The sequence below is a fragment of the Ammospiza caudacuta genome, chromosome 34 (assembly GCF_027887145.1).
Source record: "Ammospiza caudacuta isolate bAmmCau1 chromosome 34, bAmmCau1.pri, whole genome shotgun sequence".
NCBI classification, from domain to species: Eukaryota; Metazoa; Chordata; class Aves; order Passeriformes; family Passerellidae; genus Ammospiza; species Ammospiza caudacuta.
This window is the reverse complement of record NC_080626.1, coordinates 3,201,962-3,220,215: the sequence shown is the minus strand read 5'-3', so window position 1 is coordinate 3,220,215 and position 18,254 is coordinate 3,201,962. Positions and strand designations below refer to the sequence as shown.

Below are 18,254 nucleotides of genomic sequence, written 5' to 3'. Positions count from 1 at the left end.
TGGGGAGAAGTTCTGGGGATTTTGGGGAGGGGGCCTGGAGGATTTTTGGAGGAATCCTAGAGATTTTGGGGAGGGGTCCTGGGGGTGGAAATGTGAGGGGAAAATGGGGGAAAATGTGACGGGAAAATGGAGGGAAATGTGAGGGGAAAATGGGGGAAAATGTGACGGGAAAATGGAGGGAAACGTGAGGGGGAAATGGAGGGAAACAGGAGGGGAAGAAGAGCAAGAAAATGTGAGGGGAAAATGGAGGGAAATGTGAGGGGAAAATGGCAGGAAACTGAGGAGAAAAACGGAAGAAAACATGAAGAGAAAATGGAAGAAAATGGGGTGGAAATGTGAGGGAAAATGGAGGAAAATATGAGGGGAAGATGGAGGGAAACATGAGGGTGAAAAGGGCGGGAAACGTGAGGGAAGAAAATGGCAGAAACGTGAGGGGAAAATGAAGGTAAATGTGAGGGGAAAATGGTGGAAACATGAGGGGAAAACTGGGGAAATGTGAGGGGGAAATGGAGAGAAACGCGAGGAGAAAATGGTGGAAATGTGAGGGGAAAATTGAGGGAAATGTGAGGGGCGGGGAAAAGGGCAGGAAATATGAGGGGAGAAAATAGCAGAAATATGAGGGGAAAATCGAGAGAAAATGTGAGGGGAAAATTGTGGGGAAGGTGAGGGGGAAATGCAGGAAAATATGAGGAGAACATGGTGAAAAACATGAGGGGAAAAGAGCAGAAATGTGAAGAGTAAAGGGAGGGAAATGTGAGGGGAAAATGGGAGGAAAATGTGAGGGAAAACATGAGGGGAAAATGGTGGAAATGTGAGAGGGAAAAGGGGGGAAAATATGAAGTTGAAAATGGAGGCAAATGGGAGGGAAGAAAATGGCAGAAATATGAGGGGGAAATGGGGGAAACCGTGAGGGGAAAATGGAGGAAAATTTGAGGGGAAAAAGGATGGGAAAATGAGAGGGGAGAAAGGGGGTAATTTGAGGGTAAAATAGGGGAAATGTGAGGGGAAAACGGAGGGAAATGTGAGGGGGGAAATGGAGGAAAATGGGAGGAAAATGTGAGGGGAAAATGGTGGCAATGCGAGTGAAAAATTGAGGAAAGTATGAGGGGAAAATGGAGGGAAACGTGAGGGGAGAAAATGGCGGGAAACGTGAGGGGAACAAAATGGCCGCCCCAAATCCCTTTGTGATTCCCCCCTCTAATTGCGTTAATTAACAATCACCACTCAATGACTCCGTTAATTGATGCTGAAAGGGAAGTTTATTTGGGGAGGGGGTTTATTTTAGTGGGGGGTCGTGCCAGTGCCCGTGGTGATGATGAAGGTGATGTTGAAGGTGATGAAGGTGATGATGGAAGGGGGGGCTCCATGGGGGCTCCTCCTGTGGGAAATTTGGGGAATTTGGGGAGGGGTCCTGGGGGTTTTTTGGGGAGAAATCTCAGGTTTTTTGGGGGAAATTCTGGGGCTTTTTGGGGAAGGGTCCTGGGGGTTTTTTGGGGATAAATCCCAGGATTTTTTTGGGAAATTCTGGGGTTTTTTGGGGAAGGGTCCCAGGGGTTTTTGGGGAGGAATCCCAAGGGTTTTTTGAGGAGAATTTTGTGGGATTTTGGGGAGGAGTCCTGGGGTTGTTTGGGGGAAATCCCAATTTCTTTGGGGGATAATTCTGTGGATTTTTGGGGCGAGGGTCCTGGAAGATTTTTGAGAGGGAATCCCAGGATTTTTTGGGGGAAATTCTGGGAGTTTTTGAGGAAGGGTCCCAGGGATTTTTGGGCGGGATTCTCCAGTTTTTTTGAGGGAAGTTCTGGGGTTTTTGGGGAAGGGTCCTGGAAGATTTTAGGGGGAATCTCAGGGGTTTTTTTGGGGGGCAATCCTGAGGAAGGGTCCCAGGGGTTTTTGAGGAGAAATCTGGGATTTTTGGGGCGTGGGTCCTGGGGTATTTTTGATAGTGAAAATCCCAGGTTTTTTCGGGGTGGCCCTGGGGATATTTTTGGGAGAAATCCTGGTATTTTTGAGAGTGAAAATCCAGGTTATTTCGGGGTGGTCCTGGGGATTTTTTTGTGAGAAATCCTGGGATTTTGGGGAGGTTTTGGTGGGGGTCTCACCCTCAGGCCGCCGCCCCCTCGAACTTCTTCTTGCGCCCCTCCATGCCGCTCATGGCGTCCACGTTCTTGCGCCAGTCCCCGACCTCGTAGCTCTCCTGGGACATCGTCCCCAGTGTCCCCAGAGTGCCCCAGACACCCCAAATGTGACCCCAAAACACCCCCCAAAATATCCTAAAATTGCAACAAAAAATACCCAAAGTCTGTCCTCAAAATAACCCCAAAAACGCCACAAAAATACCCCAAAATCACTCAGAATTTACGCCCCAAAATACCCCCAAAACACCAGAAAAATATCCCAGAACCACCCAAAAATACCCCTGGAAACACCATAAAAGTACTACACAACAAAAATATCCCAAAACACCACAAAAATACCCCCAAAAATACCCCAAAACACCAAAAAATTAATCCCCAAAAATACTCCAGAAAACACCACAAAAGCACCCTTAAAATATCTCAAAAACATCACAAAAATGCCCCAAAAAAACCCACCTCAAAACAGCACAAAAATACCCCCAAACCACCCAAACCTCACCCCCAAAAATATCCCCAAAACACCACAAAACCACAACAAAAATACCCCAAAAAACACCCTGAAAACAGCACAAAAATACCCCAAACCCATCCAAACCCCACCCTCTAAAATACCCCAAAAATACCTCCAAAACAACAAAAAAAAAAACTCCACAAAAATACCCCAAAAAACCCCACAAAAACCATCCCAAAACACCACTAAAAATGCCAAAAACCCCCAAAAATACCCACAGGTGACTCCAAGTTCCCAATGTCCCCTCACCTTCTCGGCGTCGTCTTTGCGCACCTGGCGGTGCCCACGCGGGGTTTGGTGCCCAGCAGCGCCGCCATCATGGCGTCATTGTCCCCAGTGTCCCCCAGTGCCCCCCAGTGCCCCCTCACCTTCTCGGCGTCGTCCTTGCGCACCTGGCGCAGCCCCCGCCCTCAGGTCGGTGCCCACGCGGGGTTTGGTGCCCAGCAGCGCCGCCATCATGGCGTCGGCCGAGAGCCGCACCCGGCGCAGGTTGGGCCGCACGAAGCGCCCGGCGGCCACGCGGCGACGCAGCTCCTCCAGCTGAGGGGACAATTGGGGACGTTGAGGGGTTTGGGGACATTGGGGGACATTGAGGGGATTGGGGACGCCTCGGGGACAGTGTCCCCCTCCCTGGGCTGTCCCCCAAGATGGCGGTGCCCTGGTCGCCACCCTCGGTGACGTTCTTGCTGACGCGTGTCCCCATGTCGTAGCGCTCCTCATCCACACGCGCCACGCGGGCGTGCAGCTCCCGGCACAGCTCCTGATGGAGGGGACACGGAGGGGGACATGGAGGGGACATTTTCCCCTCACATTTCTCCAGTTTTCACCTCACATTTTCCCTCAATTTTCCCCTCACCTTCCCCCACCGTCTCCCCCTCACGTTCCTGCCCTTTCTCTCCCTCATGTTCGCTGCCACTTCCCCCTCGCATTTCCCCTCCATTTCCACTCACATTTCCCTCCATTTTCCCCTCACATTCCCTGCCCATTTTTCCCTCACATTTCCTGCACTTTTCCCCTCACATTTTTAATCCCATTTTCCCCTCACGTTTCCCTCCATTTTCCCCTCACATTTCCCCCATTTTCCCCCTCACATTTTCCCCCCCTCATTTTCCCCTCACATTTCCCCCCCTCACATTCTCCCCTCACATTTCCCCCCCTTTTCCCCTCATATTTCTCGCCATTTCCCCCTCATGTTTCCCACCCTTTCCTCTCATGTTCCCCTCCCTTTTCTCCCCTCATGTTCACCGCCATTTCCCCCTCACGTGTTTGGCCATTTTCCCCTCATGTTTGCCGCCATTTTCCCCTCACCTTTCCCTCCATTTTCCCCTCACATTTCCCCTCCCTTTTCCCCTTCACCTTCCCCGCCATTTTCCCTTCACATTTCCCGCCCCTCATCTCCCCTCACGTTCGCTGCCATTTTCTCCTCAGGTTTCTCTCCATGTTCCCCTCATATTTCTTGCCATTTCCCCCCTGATGTTTCCCACCCTTTTCTCCCCTCACGTTTGCCGCCATTTCCCCCGCATGTGTTTGGCCATTTTCCCCCTCATGTTTTGCCACCATTTTCCCCTCACCTTTCCCTCCATTTTCCCCTCACATTTTCCCCTCATTTCCCCCCACATTTTCCCACCCCAATTTTCCCGAATTTCCCCTCACATTTCCCCCATTTTCCCCTCACGTTTCCCTCCATTTTCCCCTCACATTTCCCCCATTTTCCCCTCACATTTTCCCCCCTCATTTTGCCCTCACATTTCCCCCCCTCACATTCTCCCCTCACATTTCCCCCATTTTTCTTGCCATTTCCCCCTGATGTTTCCCACCCTTTTTCTCCCCTCACGTTTGCCACCATTTCCCGCGCATGTGTTTGGCCATTTTCCCCTCATGTTTGCCGCCATTTTCCCCTCACCCTTTCCCTCCATTTTCCCCTCACATTTTCCCCCATTTCCCCCCACATTTTCCCCATTTCCCCCTCACATTTTCCCACCCCTATTTTCCCAAATTTCCCCTCACATCTCCATTTTCCCCTCACATTTCCCTCCATTTTCTCCTCAGGTTTCCCTCCATTTTCCCCTCACATTTCCCACCCCTTTTACCTCACGTTTCCTGCCCTTTTCTCCCCTCATGTTCGCTGCCACTTCCCCCTCGCATTTCCCTCCATTTCCCCTCACGTTTCCTCCATTTTCCCCTCACATTTTCCCCCATTTCCCCCCACATTTTCCCCATTTCCCCTCACATTTTCCCACCCCAATTTTCCCCAAATTTCCCCTCACATTTCCCCCATTTTCCCCTCACATTTCCCTCCATTTTCCCCTCACATTTCCCACCCTTTTCCCCTCATGTTTCCTGCCCTTTTTTCCCCCTCATGTTCGCTCCCATTTCCCTTCACATTTCCCCCATTTCCCCTCACATTTCCCTCCATTTCCCCCTCACATTTTCCCCCATTTCCCCCCACATTTTCCCCATTTCCCCTCACATTTTCCCACCCCAATTTTCCCAAATTTCCCCTCACATTTCCCCCATTTTCCCCTCACATTTCCCTCCATTTTCCCCTCATGTTTCCTGCCCTTTTTTCCCCCTCATGTTCGCTCCCATTTCCCCTCACATTTCCCCCATTTCCCCTCACATTTCCCTCCATTTCCCCTCACATTTTCGCACCCCAATTTTCCCAAATTTCCCCTCACATTTCCCCCATTTTCCCCTCACATTTCCCTCCATTTTCCCCTCACATTTCCCTCCATTTTCCCCTCACATTTCCCACCCTTTTCCCCTCATGTTTCCTGCCCTTTTTTCTCCCCTCATGTTCGCTCCCATTTCCCCTCACATTTCCCCCATTTCCCCTCACATTTCCCTCCATTTCCCCTCACATTTTCCCACCCCAATTTTCCCAAATTTCCCCTCACATCTCCCCCATTTTCCCCTCACATTTCCCTCCATTTTCCCCTCACATTTCCCTCCATTTTCCCCTCACATTTCCCACCCTTTTCCCCTCATGTTTCCTGCCCTTTTTTCCCCCCTCATGTTCGCTCCCATTTCCCCTCACATTTCCCCCATTTCCCCCTCACATTTCCCTCCATTTCCCCCTCACATTTTCCCCCATTTCCCCCCACATTTTCTCCATTTCCCCTCACATTTTCCCACCCCAATTTTCCCAAATTTCCCCTCACATTTCCCCCATTTTCCCCTCACATTTCCCTCCATTTTCCCCTCATGTTTCCTGCCCTTTTTTCTCCCCTCATGTTCGCTCCCATTTCCCCTCACATTTCCCTCCATTTCCCCTCACATTTCCCTCCATTTTCCCCTCACATTTCCCTCCATTTCCCCCTCACATTTTCCCCCATTTCCCCCCACATTTTCTCCATTTCCCCTCACATTTTCCCACCCCAATTTTCCCCAATTTCCCCTCACCTGCAGCTCCATCACCCCCATCCCCTCCAGGGCCGCCAGGGGTGGGCACAGCTCCCCCAACACCCGAATTTTCTCGGCCGCCCTGTCCTGCTCCTCCTTCTCCAGCTCCCGCTTCGCCCTCTGCAGCAGCAGCGTCTGGGGGTGACGAAATTTTGGGGAAAACGCCCCAAAAACTTGGGGACATCCCCTGAAAAATTTGGACACAGCCCCAGGTCCCCAAAATCAAGAGTAAGTTACAAAACTTGGGGACAAACCCCTCAAATTTAGATGGGAAATTTAAATTTTGGGGTCTTTTGAGTGGGGGACATTTTGGGGACATCCCCCCCCCCCAAAATTTGGGGACATTCTTAAATTTTGGGGACACCCCCTCACCTTCAGCTGGAGCTTGCGAGACGCCGAAATTTTGGATTTTCTCTGGAGAGAGAGAAATTTGGGGTCAGGATTTGGGGTGGTTTTTTGAGGCTTTGGGTTTCTGGGGGGATTTGGGATGGTTTGAGGGGTTTTGGGCTGTTTTTTGGGGTTATTTTTGGGTTTTCAGAGTGGGGTTTTTGGGGTGTTTTCAGGGTGGGGTTTTTAGGGTTTCTGGGATTTCCAGGGTGGTTTTTTTTTTCAGATTTTTGGGGTTCCTTTGGGGTTTTCAGGGTGGTTTTTTTGGGGGGGGGTTTTGAGGTCATTTAGGCTTTTTAGGGTGGTTTTTAGAGGGTTTTTGGGTTATTTTTGGGGGTTTTTTTGGGTTTTCAGGGGGAGATGTTTTTTTGGGTTTTTGAGGTTTTTGGGGCGGGTTTTTTTGGTTTTTGGGGTTTTCAGGGTGAGATTTTTTTTGGGTTTTTGGGGTGGGTTTTTTGGGTTTTTGGGGTTTTCAGGGTGAGATTTTTTTGGGTTTTTGGGGTTTTCAGGGTGAGATTTTTTGGGTTTTTGGGGTTTTCAGGGTGAGATTTTTTTGGGTTTTTGGGGTTTTCAGGGTGAGATTTTTTGGGTTTTTGGGGCGGGTTTTTGGGGTTTTCAGGGTGAGATTTTTTAGGTTTTTGGGGTGAGATTTTTGGGTTTTCGGGGTTTTCAGGGTGAGATGTTTTGGGTTTTTGGGGTTTTCAGGGTGAGATTTTTTAGGTTTTTGGGGTGGGTTTTTTGGGTTTTTGGGGTTTTCAGGGTGAGATTTTTTGGGTTTTTGGGGTTTTCAGGGTGAGATTTTTTAGGTTTTTGGGGTGGGTTTTTTGGGTTTTTGGGGTTTTCAGGGTGAGGTTTTTTGGGTTTTTGGGGTTTTCAGGGTGAGATTTTTTAGGTTTTTGGGGTGGGTTTTTTGGGTTTTTGGGGTTTTCAGGGTGAGATTTTTGGGTTTTTGGGGTTTTCAGGGTGAGATTTTTTGGGGTTTTGGGGTGGGTTTTTTGGGTTTTTGGAGTTTTCAGGGTGAGATTTTTTTGGGTTTTTGGGGTTTTCGGGGTGAGATTTTTTGGGGTTTTGGGGTGGGTTTTTTGGGTTTTTGGGGTTTTCAGGGCGGGATTTTTTTGGGTTTTTGGGGTGGGTTTTTTGGGTTTTCGGGGTTTTCAGGGTGAGATTTTTTGGGTTTTTGGGGTGGGTTTTTTGGGTTTTTGGGGTTTTCAGGGCGGGATGTTTTGGTTTTGGGGTTATTTTTTGGGTTTTTGGGGTTTCTGTGCCCACCTTGGCGTGGGGCTCCACGGCGTAGCTGCGGTAATTGGCCGAGGACTTGCGGCGGAGGGGGGGGGGCTGCGGGGGGGGGGGGCTCGGGACCCTCCCCCTCCTCCTCCTCCTCGGGGGCTCGCTGGGTGCGGGGAGCAAGGGGTTAAATGGGGAGGGGTCCCCAAAATGGGGGGAAATGGAGGGGCGAGCTTGGGGAGGGGTCTCACCGAGGTGTCCTCCCTGGAAAGGGGGTAGAGAAAGGTTAGAGACCCCCGAAATGGGGTTAGGGACCCCCGAAATGGGGTTAGGGACCCCGGAATTGGGGTTAGGGACCCCCGAATTGGGGTTAGAGACCCCCGAAATGGGGTTAGGGACCCCCGAATTGGGGTTAGAGACCCCCGAAATGGGGTTAGGGACCCTCGAATTTGGGGTTAGAGACCCCCGAAATGGGGTTAGGGACCCCCAAATTGGGGTGAGGGTCCCAAAAATGGGGTTAGGGACCCCGGAATTGGGGTTAGGGACCTCTGAAATGGGGTTAGAGACCCCCGAATTGGGGTTAGAGACCCCCGAATTGGGGTTAGGGACCCCTAAATGGGGTGGGGGTCCCAAAAATGGGGTTAGGGACCCTCGAATTTGGGTTAGAGATCCCCAAAATGGGGTTAGGGACCCCCGAACTGGGGTGGGGGTCCCAAAAATGGGGTTAGGGACCCCTTAACTGGGGTTAGAGACCCCCAAAATGGGGTTAGGGACCCCTGAATTGGGGTTAGAGACCCCCGAAATGGGGTTAGGGACCCTCGAATTTGGGTTAGAGACCCTCGAAATGGGGTTAGGGACCCCGGAATTGGGGTTAGAGACCCCCGAATTGGGGTTAGAGACCCCCAAAATGGGGTAGCGGTCCTCAAATAAGGGCGAGGGGGTCCCAACAAGGGGGTGGGGGTCCCAAATTTGGGTGGGGGTCCCCAAAACCCCTCCCAACCTCCCCCCCCCCCCGAGACCCCCACTCACTCTTCGGCCATTCGGAAGCTTCTGGAAGACACGGAGGGGTCACGAGAGGTCATGGGGAGGTCACGGGACCCCTCCCTCAAATTCCAACCCACCCCTCCCCCCCTCAAGCTCCGCCCCTTTTTGATAAGGGAGAGGAGGGGGCTAAAAATATCCCCTTATCAGCCCCTCCCCCACCCTGCGGGGACAGAGCTGCCCCTCCCCCACCCCCACAATAACAACCCCAAGGGCACCCAGGACATGGAGACCCCTCCCCAAATTAACTAAAAATACCCAAAAATCCCCCAAAAAATCAGCCCAAAACCCCAACCCCAAATAACCCAAAAATCCCAAAAATTCAGACCAAAATCTCCTGGGACCCCCTCCCCAAATTACCCCTAAAACCAGCCCAACACCCCTTGGGACCCCCTCCCCAAATCATCCCTAAAATCTCCCCAAATCCCCCCAAATTCTCCTGGGACCCCCTCCCCAAATCATCCCTAAAATGTCCCCCAAATTCCCCCTAAAATCGCCCCAAAACCCCCTGGGACCCCCTCCCCAAATCATCCCTTAAACTCTCCCCAAATCCCCCCCAAAATCCCCCCAAATTCTACTGGGACCCCTCCCCAAATCCCCCCTAAAATCGCCCCAAAATCCCCTGGGACCCCCTCCCCAAATCCCCCTAAAATCGCCCCAAAATCCCTTGGACCCCCTCCTCAAATCACCCCCAAAAAGCCCCAAAACCCCCCTGGACCCCCTCCCCAAATCCCCCCTAAAATCGCCCCAAAACCCCTTGGGACCCCCTCCCCAAATCACCCCTAAAATCTCCCCAAATCCCTCCCAAATCCCTCCCAAATTCTCCTGGGACCCCTCCCCAAATCATCCCTAAAATCTCCCCCAAATTCCCCCTAAAATCGCCCCAAAACCCCCTGGGACCCCTCCCCAAATCCCCCCTAAAATCGCCCCAAAACCCCTCGGGACCCCCTCCCCAAATCCCCCCTAAAATCGCCCCAAAACCCCCCTGAACCCCCTCCCCAAATCACCCCTAAAATCTCCCCGGGACCCCCAAATCAACCCCTAAATCCTCCAAAATCCCCCCAAAATCCCCCCGAAAATGTCCCCGAGACTTCGGAACACCCGAGGACCCCTCCCAAGACCCCCAACAAACCCCCAAAACCCCCCCAAGACCCCTCCCCAAATCGGGATCCCCTCCCCGGTACCTGCGGGAGCGGAGCCGTGGGAAAGCGGCCGCGCTTTATGAATGGGAGGGGGCGTGGCCTCGAGTGAGAGGTGGGGTTATGAATGGGAGTGGGCGGGGCTTAAATGGGGCCCTGGGAGGGGAATTTGGGGGTCCCGGGGGGATTTTAGGGGTGATTTCAGGCAGGAAAATTTGGGGAGGGGTCTCCAGGATAGGGAGGGGGATTGAGGGGGGATTTAGGGGGAATTTGAGGGGATTTTGGGGGTCCTGGGGGGATTTTGGGGGCGATTTGAGGGTCTCAGGCACTGACAGGACAATTTGGGGAGGGGTCTCGGGGACCGGGAAGGGAATTTGGGGCTGATTTTTGGGGAAGGGTCTCAGGGACAAAGAGAAGGGAATTTGGGGAGGGGTCTCAGGCACAGAAAGGGGAATTTGGGGCTGATTTTTGGGGAGGGGTCTCAGGGACAAAGGGAAGGGAATTTGAGGAGGGGTCTCGGGTACCGTAAAGGAAATTTGGGGGAATTTTGGGGGCATTTCGGGGGGATTTGGGGTCTGATTTTTGGGGGATTTTGCAGGAATTTGGGGCTGATTTTTGGGGAGGGGGTCTGAGGACCAGGGAGCTGAATTTGGGTGGGGGTCTCGGGCACAGAGAAGTGAATCTGGGGGGATTTTTCAGGAATTTGGGGCTGATTTTGGAGGAGGGGTCTCAGGACCAGGGAGCTGAATTGGGGTGGGGGTCTCGGGCAACGAGAGAGGAATTTGGGGCTCATTTTGGGGGGATTTGGGGGCTGATTTTGGGGTGAACTTGGGGTGATTTGGGGGCTGATTTTGGGGGGATTTTGCAGGAATTTGGGGCTGGTTTTCGGGGAGGGGGTCTCGGGGCCAGGGAGCTGAATTGGGGCGGGGGTCTCAGCGCGGGGGGGCCCTGCGGAAGCGCGCGTGGGCCGGGGGCTCCCCGGGACCCCCCCAGGGCTCGAAGCCCCCGGCCCGAGCCAGGGCCAGAGCGCGGGCACGGAACGAGTCCAGCTCGGGGGGGCGCAGCGTGGGCACGAACCTGCGGGAAATTGGGGAGGGGGCGTCAGGGGGGCGGCAATGGGGCGTTAATGGGGCTGGGGGCTCCGGCAGGCACAGGGGAATTTGGGGAGGGGGCGTCGGTGGGGCGGCAATGGGGCGTTAAATGGGGCTGGGGGCTTCCCCTAACCCGGGAGAATTAGGGGAGGGGGCGTTAATGGGGCTTGGGGGGGCGCAGCGTGGGCACGAACCTGCGGGAAATTGGGGAGGGGGCGTCAGGGGGGCGGCAATGGGGCGTTAATGGGGCTGGGGGCTCCGGCAGGCACAGGGGAATTTGGGGAGGGGGCGTCGGTGGGGCGGCAATGGGGCGTTAAATGGGGCTGGGGGCTTCCCCTAACCCGGGAGAATTAGGGGAGGGGGCGTTAATGGGGCTGGGGGGGGCGCAGCGTGGGCACGAACCTGCGGGAAATTGGGGAGGGGGCGTCAGTGGGGCGGCAATGGGGCGTTAATGGGGCTGGGGGCTTCCCCTAACCCGGGAGAATTAGGGGAGGGGGCGTCAATGGGGCTGGGAGGTCCTCAAGCGGTTAATCTGGGGAGGGGTCTCCCCTGTTCGGGGTTAATTTGGGGAGGGGTCTGCCCTGTTCGGGGTTAATTTGGGGAGGGGTCTCCCCTGTTCAGGGTCAATATGGGGAGGGGGTTTCCCTGTTCAGGGTTAATTTGGGGTCTCCCCTGTTCAGGTTAATTTGGGGAGGGGTCTTCCCTGTTCGGGATTAATTTGGGGAGGGGTCTGCCCCTGTCTGGGGAGGGGGTTCCCCTGCCCAGGTTAATTTGGGGAGGGGTCTGCACTCACGTGGGCAGCTCCAGCAGCAGCGTCGCCCCTGGGGCCGCCAGAGCCCCGAGCTGGGGAGTCAGCAACGGGAGAGACCTGGGGAGACCCCAGACCCAATTCATGGAACACCCACAGAGACCCCAGACCCAATTCATGGAACAGCCCAGAGACCCCAGACCCAATTCATGGAACAGCCCAGAGACCCCAGACTCAACTGGGACCCCACAGAGACCCCAGACCCAATTCATGGGGACCCGCGGAGACCCCAGACCCAATTGGGAACCCACAGAGACCCCAGACCAAATTCATGGAACACCCCAGAGACCCCAGACCCAATTCATGGGGACCCATGGGGACCCACAGAGACCCCAGACCCAATTCATGGAACACCCCCAGAGACCCCAGACCCAATTCATGGGGACCCACAGAGATCCCAGACCCCATTCATGGAACAGCCCAGAGACCCCAGACCCAATTCATGGGGACCCACAGAGACCCCAGACCCAATTGGGGCCTGTTGGGAAACCACAAGGACCCCCAGGGACCCCCCAAAACCTCCCCAGAGACCCCCAAAAGCTCCCCCAGACCCCCTCAGGACCCCCAAAACCTCCCCAGGGACCCCCCAAAACCTCCCCAGGACCCCCAAAACCTCCCCCAGACCCCCTCAGGACCCCCAAATCCTCCCCAGGACCCCCAAAAGCTCCCCCAGACCAATCCAGGACCCCCCAAATTCTCCTCAGGACCCCCAAGACCCCCCCCAGGACCCCCCCCAAAACCTCCCAGGGACCCCCCAGAGACCCCCAAATCCTCCCCAAAATCTCCCCCAGACCCCTCCAAACCACCCAAAACTTCCCCTAGAGACCCCCCAGAGCCCCTCAGGACCCCCAAATCCTCCCCAGGACCCCCAAAATCTCCCCCAGACCCCCTCAGGACCCCCAAAACCTCCCCAGAGACCCCCAAATCCTCCCCAGGACCCCCAAAATCTCCCCCAGACCCCCTCAGGACCACCAAATCCTCCCCCAGACCCTCCCAGCACCCCCAAATTCTCCTCAGGACCCCCAAATCCTCCCCCAAATCTCCCCCAGACCCCTCCAAACCACCCAAAACTTCCCCTAGAGACCCCCCAGAGCCCCTCGGGACCCCCAAAACCTCCCCCAGACCCCCTCAGGACCCCCAAATCCTCCCCCAAAATCTCCCCGAGACCCCTCCGAACCACCCAAAACTTCCCCTAGAGACCCCCCAGAGCCCCTCAGGACCCCCCAAAATTCACTGCCAGAGCCCCGTTTGGGACCCCCACCCACCTCCAGCCCAGCACCAGCAGCCGGCAGAGCCCCCCGAGGCGGGCGGGGGTCTCGGGGGGGCCCCCCAAGGGCAGGAACCGAACCCGGAGCGGCAGCGGGGCCAGGGACCCTGAAAATGGGGGGACACGGGGGGGTCTGGGGGGGTCCTGGGGGGATTTTGGGGGGTCCTGAAGGGTCTGGGGGAGGTTTGGGGGGTCCTGGATGGGTCTGGGGGAGATTTGGGGGGTCCTGGGGGGATTTTGGGGGGTCCTGAAGGATCTGGGGAGGTCCTGAGGGGGTCTGGGGGAGGTTTGGGGGGTCCTGGGGGGATTTTGGGGGGTCCTGAGGGGGTCTGGGGGAGGTTTGGGGGATCCTGGGGGGATTTTGGGGGGTCCTGAAGGGTCTGGGGGAGGTTTGGGGGGTCCTGGGGGGGTCTGGGGGAGGTTTGGGGGATCCTGGGGGGATTCTGGGGGGTCTTGGATGGGTCTGGGGGAGATTTTGGGGGTCCTGAAGGGTCTGGGGGGCTCCTGAGGGGGTCTGGGGGGAGGTTTGGGGGGGCCTGAGGGGGTCTGGGGGAGGTTTGGGGGGTCCTGGGGGGATTTTGGGGGGTCCTGGATAGGTCTGGGGGGTCCTGGATGGGTCTGGGGGAGATCTGGGGGGTCCTGAGGGGGTCTGGGAGAAGTCTGGGGGGATTTGGGGGGTCCTGAGGGGGTCTGGGGGTCTCCAGGGGAAGGTTTGGGGGGGTGACACTCACCCAGCGGGTTGGAATCGTCCCCACGGGTGTCCCCGTGTCCGGGGGTGTCCCTGTCGGTGTCCCCGTCGGTGTCCCCGTTTTTGGGGGTGTCCCCGTGTCCGGGGGTGTCCCTGTCGGTGTCCCCAGGGGTGTCCCCGTGTCCGGGGGTGTCCCCGGGGGTGTCCCCGGGGGTGTCCCCGTGTTTGGGGGTGTCCCCGTGTTTGGGGGTGTCCCCGTGTCCGGGGGTGTCCCCGTCGGTGTCCCCGTGTCCGGGGGTGTCCCCGTGTCCGGGGGTGTCCCCGTCGGTGTCCCCGGGGGTGTCCCCGTGTTTGGGGGTGTCCCCGTGTCCGAGGGTGTCCCCGTCGGTGTCCCCAGGGGTGTCCCCGTGTCCGGGGGTGTCCCCGTGTCCGGGGGTGTCCCTGTCGGTGTCCCCGTCGGTGTCCCCGTGTTTGGGGGTGTCCCCGTGTCCGGGGGTGTCCCCGTGTTTGGGGGTGTCCCCGTGTCCGGGGGTGTCCCCGTCGGTGTCCCCGGGGGTGTCCCCGTTTTTGGGGGTGTCCCCGTGTCCGGGGGTGTCCCTGTCAGTGTCCCCGTTTTTGGGGGTGTCCCCGTCGGTGTCCCCAGGGGTGTCCCCGTGTTTGGGGGTGTCCCCGTTTTTGGGGGTGTCCCCGTGTTTGGGGGTGTCCCCGTCGGTGTCCCCAGGGGTGTCCCCGTGTTTGGGGGTGTCCCCGTCGGTGTCCCCAGGGGTGTCCCCGTGTTTGGGGGTGTCCCCGTGTCCGGGGGTGTCCCCGCTGAGCAGCTCTTGCAGCAGCGCCGTGACAGCGGCCAGGGACAGCTCGGTGGCCGTCTGTGCTGGGGAGGGGGCTCGTCAGGGGAGGGACAGAGACCCCTCCCCAATAAACCTCATCGGGACCCCCCCGGACCCCTCAATAAACACCCCCTCTGGGACACCCCCTCAGTGGGACCCTTCCCCAAAATGGCACCGCCCCTCGATGAGACCCCCCCTCAATAAACACCTCTCAATGGGACACCCACCCCTCAATGGGACCCCCCTCAATGAGACCCCCCCTCAATGAGACCCCCCCTCAATGGGATCCCCCCTCAATGAGACCCCCCTCAATGGGATCCCTCCCCTCAATGGGATCCCCCTCAATGAGACCCCCCCTCAATGAGACCCCCCCTCAATGAGACCCCCCCTCAATGGGATCCCCCCTCAATGAGACCCCCCTCAATGGGACCCCTCCCCTCAATGGGATCCCCCTCAATGAGACCCCCCCTCAATGGGACCCCTCCCCTCAATGGGATCCCCCCTCAATGGGACCCCCCTCAATGGGACCCCCCCTCAATGGGACCCCCACCCCTCAATGGGACCCCTCCCCTCAATGGGACCCCTCCCCTCAATGGGACCCCCCCTCAATGGGACCCCTCCCCTCAATGGGGTCCCCCCTCAATGGGACGCCTCCCCAAATGGGACCCCCCCCCAATAACCCCCTGTCAATGAGACCCCCCCTCAATAAACACCCCTCAACGGGACCCCCACCCCTCAATGAGACCCCTCCCCAAAATGGGACTCCCTCTCAATGAGGCCCTCCCTCAGTGGGACCCCCCCCCTCAATGACTGTCAATGAGACCCGCCCTCAATTCAATGGGACCCCTCCCCTCAATGGGACCCCCCCTCAATAACCCCCTGTCAGTGAGACCCCTCCCCTCAATGAGACCCCCCCTCAATAACCCCCCCTCAATGGGACCCCTCCCCTCAATGGGACCCCCTCTCAATAACCCCCTGTCAGTGAGACCCCTCCCCTCAATGGGACCCCTACTCAATAACCTCCCCTCAATAACTCCCTCTCAATGGGACCCCCCCTCAATAACCCCCTGTCAATGGGACCCCTCCCCTCAATGAGACCCCCCCTCAATAACTCCCCCTCATCCCCTCAATGGGACCCCTCCCCTCAATGGGACCCCCCCTCAATAACCGCCCGGTCCCCGGTACCTTTTTGGGGCTCTGGGCGGTCCCGGTTGGGTCGAGGCCGAAGCTGAGGAAGGGTCCGGTGACCGTGTCCCCCCAGAACGAGGGGGGGGACACCGAGCGCCCGTCCTGGACACGGCGGGGGGGGCACAACGGTGTCCGTCCGTCCCCCCCGGTGTCCGTCTGTCCCCCCAGTGTCCGTCTGTCCCTCCGGTGTCCGTCTGTCTGTCCCTCCGGTGTCCGTCTGTCTGTCCAGTGTCCGTCCGTCCCTCCCGGTGTCCGTCTGTCCCCCCAGTGTCCGTCTGTCCCCCCGGTGTCCGTCCGTCTGTCCCTCCCGGTGTCCCGGTGTCCGTCCGTCCCTCCCGGTGTCCGTCTGTCCTCCCGGTGTCCCGGTGTCCGTCTGTCCCCCCGGTGTCTGTCCGTCACCCCCGGTGTCCGTCTGTCCCCCCCGGTGTCCGTCTGTCTGTCCCTCCGGTGTCCGTCTGTCTGTCCCCCCGGTGTCCCGGTGTCCGTCTGTCCCCCCGGTGTCCGTCTGTCCCCCCCGGTGTCCGTCCGTCTGTCCCTCCCGGTGTCCCGGTGTCCGTCCGTCCCCCCCGGTGTCCGTCCGTCCCCCCCGGTGTCCGTCTATCCCCCCGGTGTCCCGGTGTCCGTCTGTCTGTCCCCCCCGGTGTCCGTCTGTCCCCCCCGGTGTCCGTCCGTCTGTCCCTCCCGGTGTCCCGGTGTCCGTCTGTCTGTCCCCCCCGGTGTCCGTCTGTCCCCCCCGGTGTCCGTCCGTCTGTCCCTCCCGGTGTCCCGGTGTCCGTCCGTCCGTCCGTCCCGGTGTCCGTCCGTCCGTCCGTCCCGCTACTCACAGCGCGGGGCCGGGGGTCGCTCAGCACCGTTGGGTTCGGGGTCCCGCCGCCTCCCCCGAAGGCGTCGCCGCTCTCCCGCCAGCGCCCGAACTCCGCCGGTGACACCGACGTGGCCTTGGAGACACCGGGGCTGCTGTCCCGCTGTGCCCCCGTTATCCCCGGTGTCCCCCCGGTGTCCCCCCGGTGTCCCCCCGGTGTCCCCGCCGTTACCCCGCGCGGGTGCAGCGCCATCCGCAGCTCCCAATCCGCCACCGCCGCCCTCGCCTCGTAGCGGGCCCCGAGGCGCCGCCGCAGCCGCCGGTCCCAGCCCGGGGGTCCCGGTACTGCCCCCGGTGTCGGTACCGGCCCCGGTTCCGTCTCCGGTACCGGCACCGACCGCTCCCAGCGCTGCAGAACCGCCTCCAGCGCGTCCCGGTCCCGGCACTGCGGGAGGGGTAGAACCGGTAACGGAGGGAACCGGGACACGATACCGAGAGCCGGTACCGAACAGAACCGGGATACCGAGAGCCGGTAATGGACGGAACCGGGACCCCAAACCCGCGGTCCCGGACAGCCCCAGTGTCCCGGTACCCGGTACCGGCCAGCTCCGCTGCCCCCGGTTCGGTCCCGGTTCTCACCTTCATGAGCCGCAGGTCAGCGGGTCCGTTCGTGTCCCGGCTCTGTCCCGGTTCCGGTTCGGTTTCGGTCCCGGTTCGGATCCACCGGCGGAGCCGCCCCGCCGCCTCCCGCAGCAGCGCGGCCGTGCCCGGGCGGAGCGAGCCCGAACCGAGCAGCTCCAGGATGGCGGCGGCGCGGGCTGCGACAACGGGAGGGACACCGGGAATTACCGGGAGTCACCGAGAGTCACCGGGAGGGTAACCGGGAGCGCCGGTACCTTCGGGCCGGGGCCGCTCCGGTGCTTCCAGCGCCAACAGCAGGAACAGGAGCTGGCGAGCCACGGCCTCGGGGCTCTGCTCGGCCACGAACAGCTACGGGAGAGCCCCGGTAATACCGGGGGAGCTCCGGTAACACCGGGACAACCCCAAACCGGTGTCGCTTCCCGGTTCCGTCCGTACCGTGATGTCCCGGGGGGGTCCCCGGCGGGCCCGGGCCGCGGTCATGAGGAGGTGCCGCCCCTCAGCCGCCCCCACCAGCAGCACCGAGGCCTCCGGTTCCGGCGGGACTGCGGGAAATCGTGAGGGGGCCGCGGTCACCGGGAGCACCGGGAGCGGTGCCGGTAACACCGGCAGGGTCGGGGGGTTGCGGGCTCACGGTGAAGGCGGAGGTCGATGGCCGGGGACAGCCCCCACCAGCACACGGTGCCCACGGCCTCCTCCAGCGCCGCCGCCATGGCCGAGCCCTCACGGAGCCCCGGCAACGGCGCGACCAATCAGGAGCCAGAACGGCGCCGGCGAGCAGCGCCCCGACCAATGAGAAGCCAGAGAAGCGGCGGGAAATTTCAGCGGACCAATGAGAGGCGAGAAAGGGGAGGAAGCCCCGCCCACGACGACGCGGTTGCCAGGGTAATTTTCCCACAGCGCTCATTAACATGACCACGCCTTCTTACAACGAACATTAGCATAATCACGCCCCCTCACGGCTCTTATTAGATTAACCCCACCCCCTCATTAGCGTAACCCCGCCCCTACGCTGTCCGTGCTGCCGGTGCTGAATTTGGCGAAAATTTCGATTTTTTCCCCCCATTTTTTCCTTAATGACGTCACCCAGCGCCGTTTTTCCCCC

General features: G+C 58.6%; 1 protein-coding gene across 1 annotated transcript; it reads right to left on the bottom strand.

Annotated features, from left to right (window-relative positions):
• Positions 1-1,240: 1,240 nt before the first annotated feature.
• Positions 1,241-8,741, bottom strand: TNNI3 (troponin I3, cardiac type). The gene is given in 10 exon segments (XM_058822699.1): positions 1,241-1,378; positions 2,100-2,194; positions 3,015-3,050; positions 3,052-3,188; positions 3,319-3,406; positions 6,049-6,183; positions 6,421-6,462; positions 7,705-7,827; positions 7,911-7,923; positions 8,689-8,741. Coding segments are annotated over 9 exon segments (720 nt in total). The 3' UTR covers positions 1,241-1,378; positions 2,100-2,101.
• Positions 8,742-18,254: the final 9,513 nt, after the last annotated feature.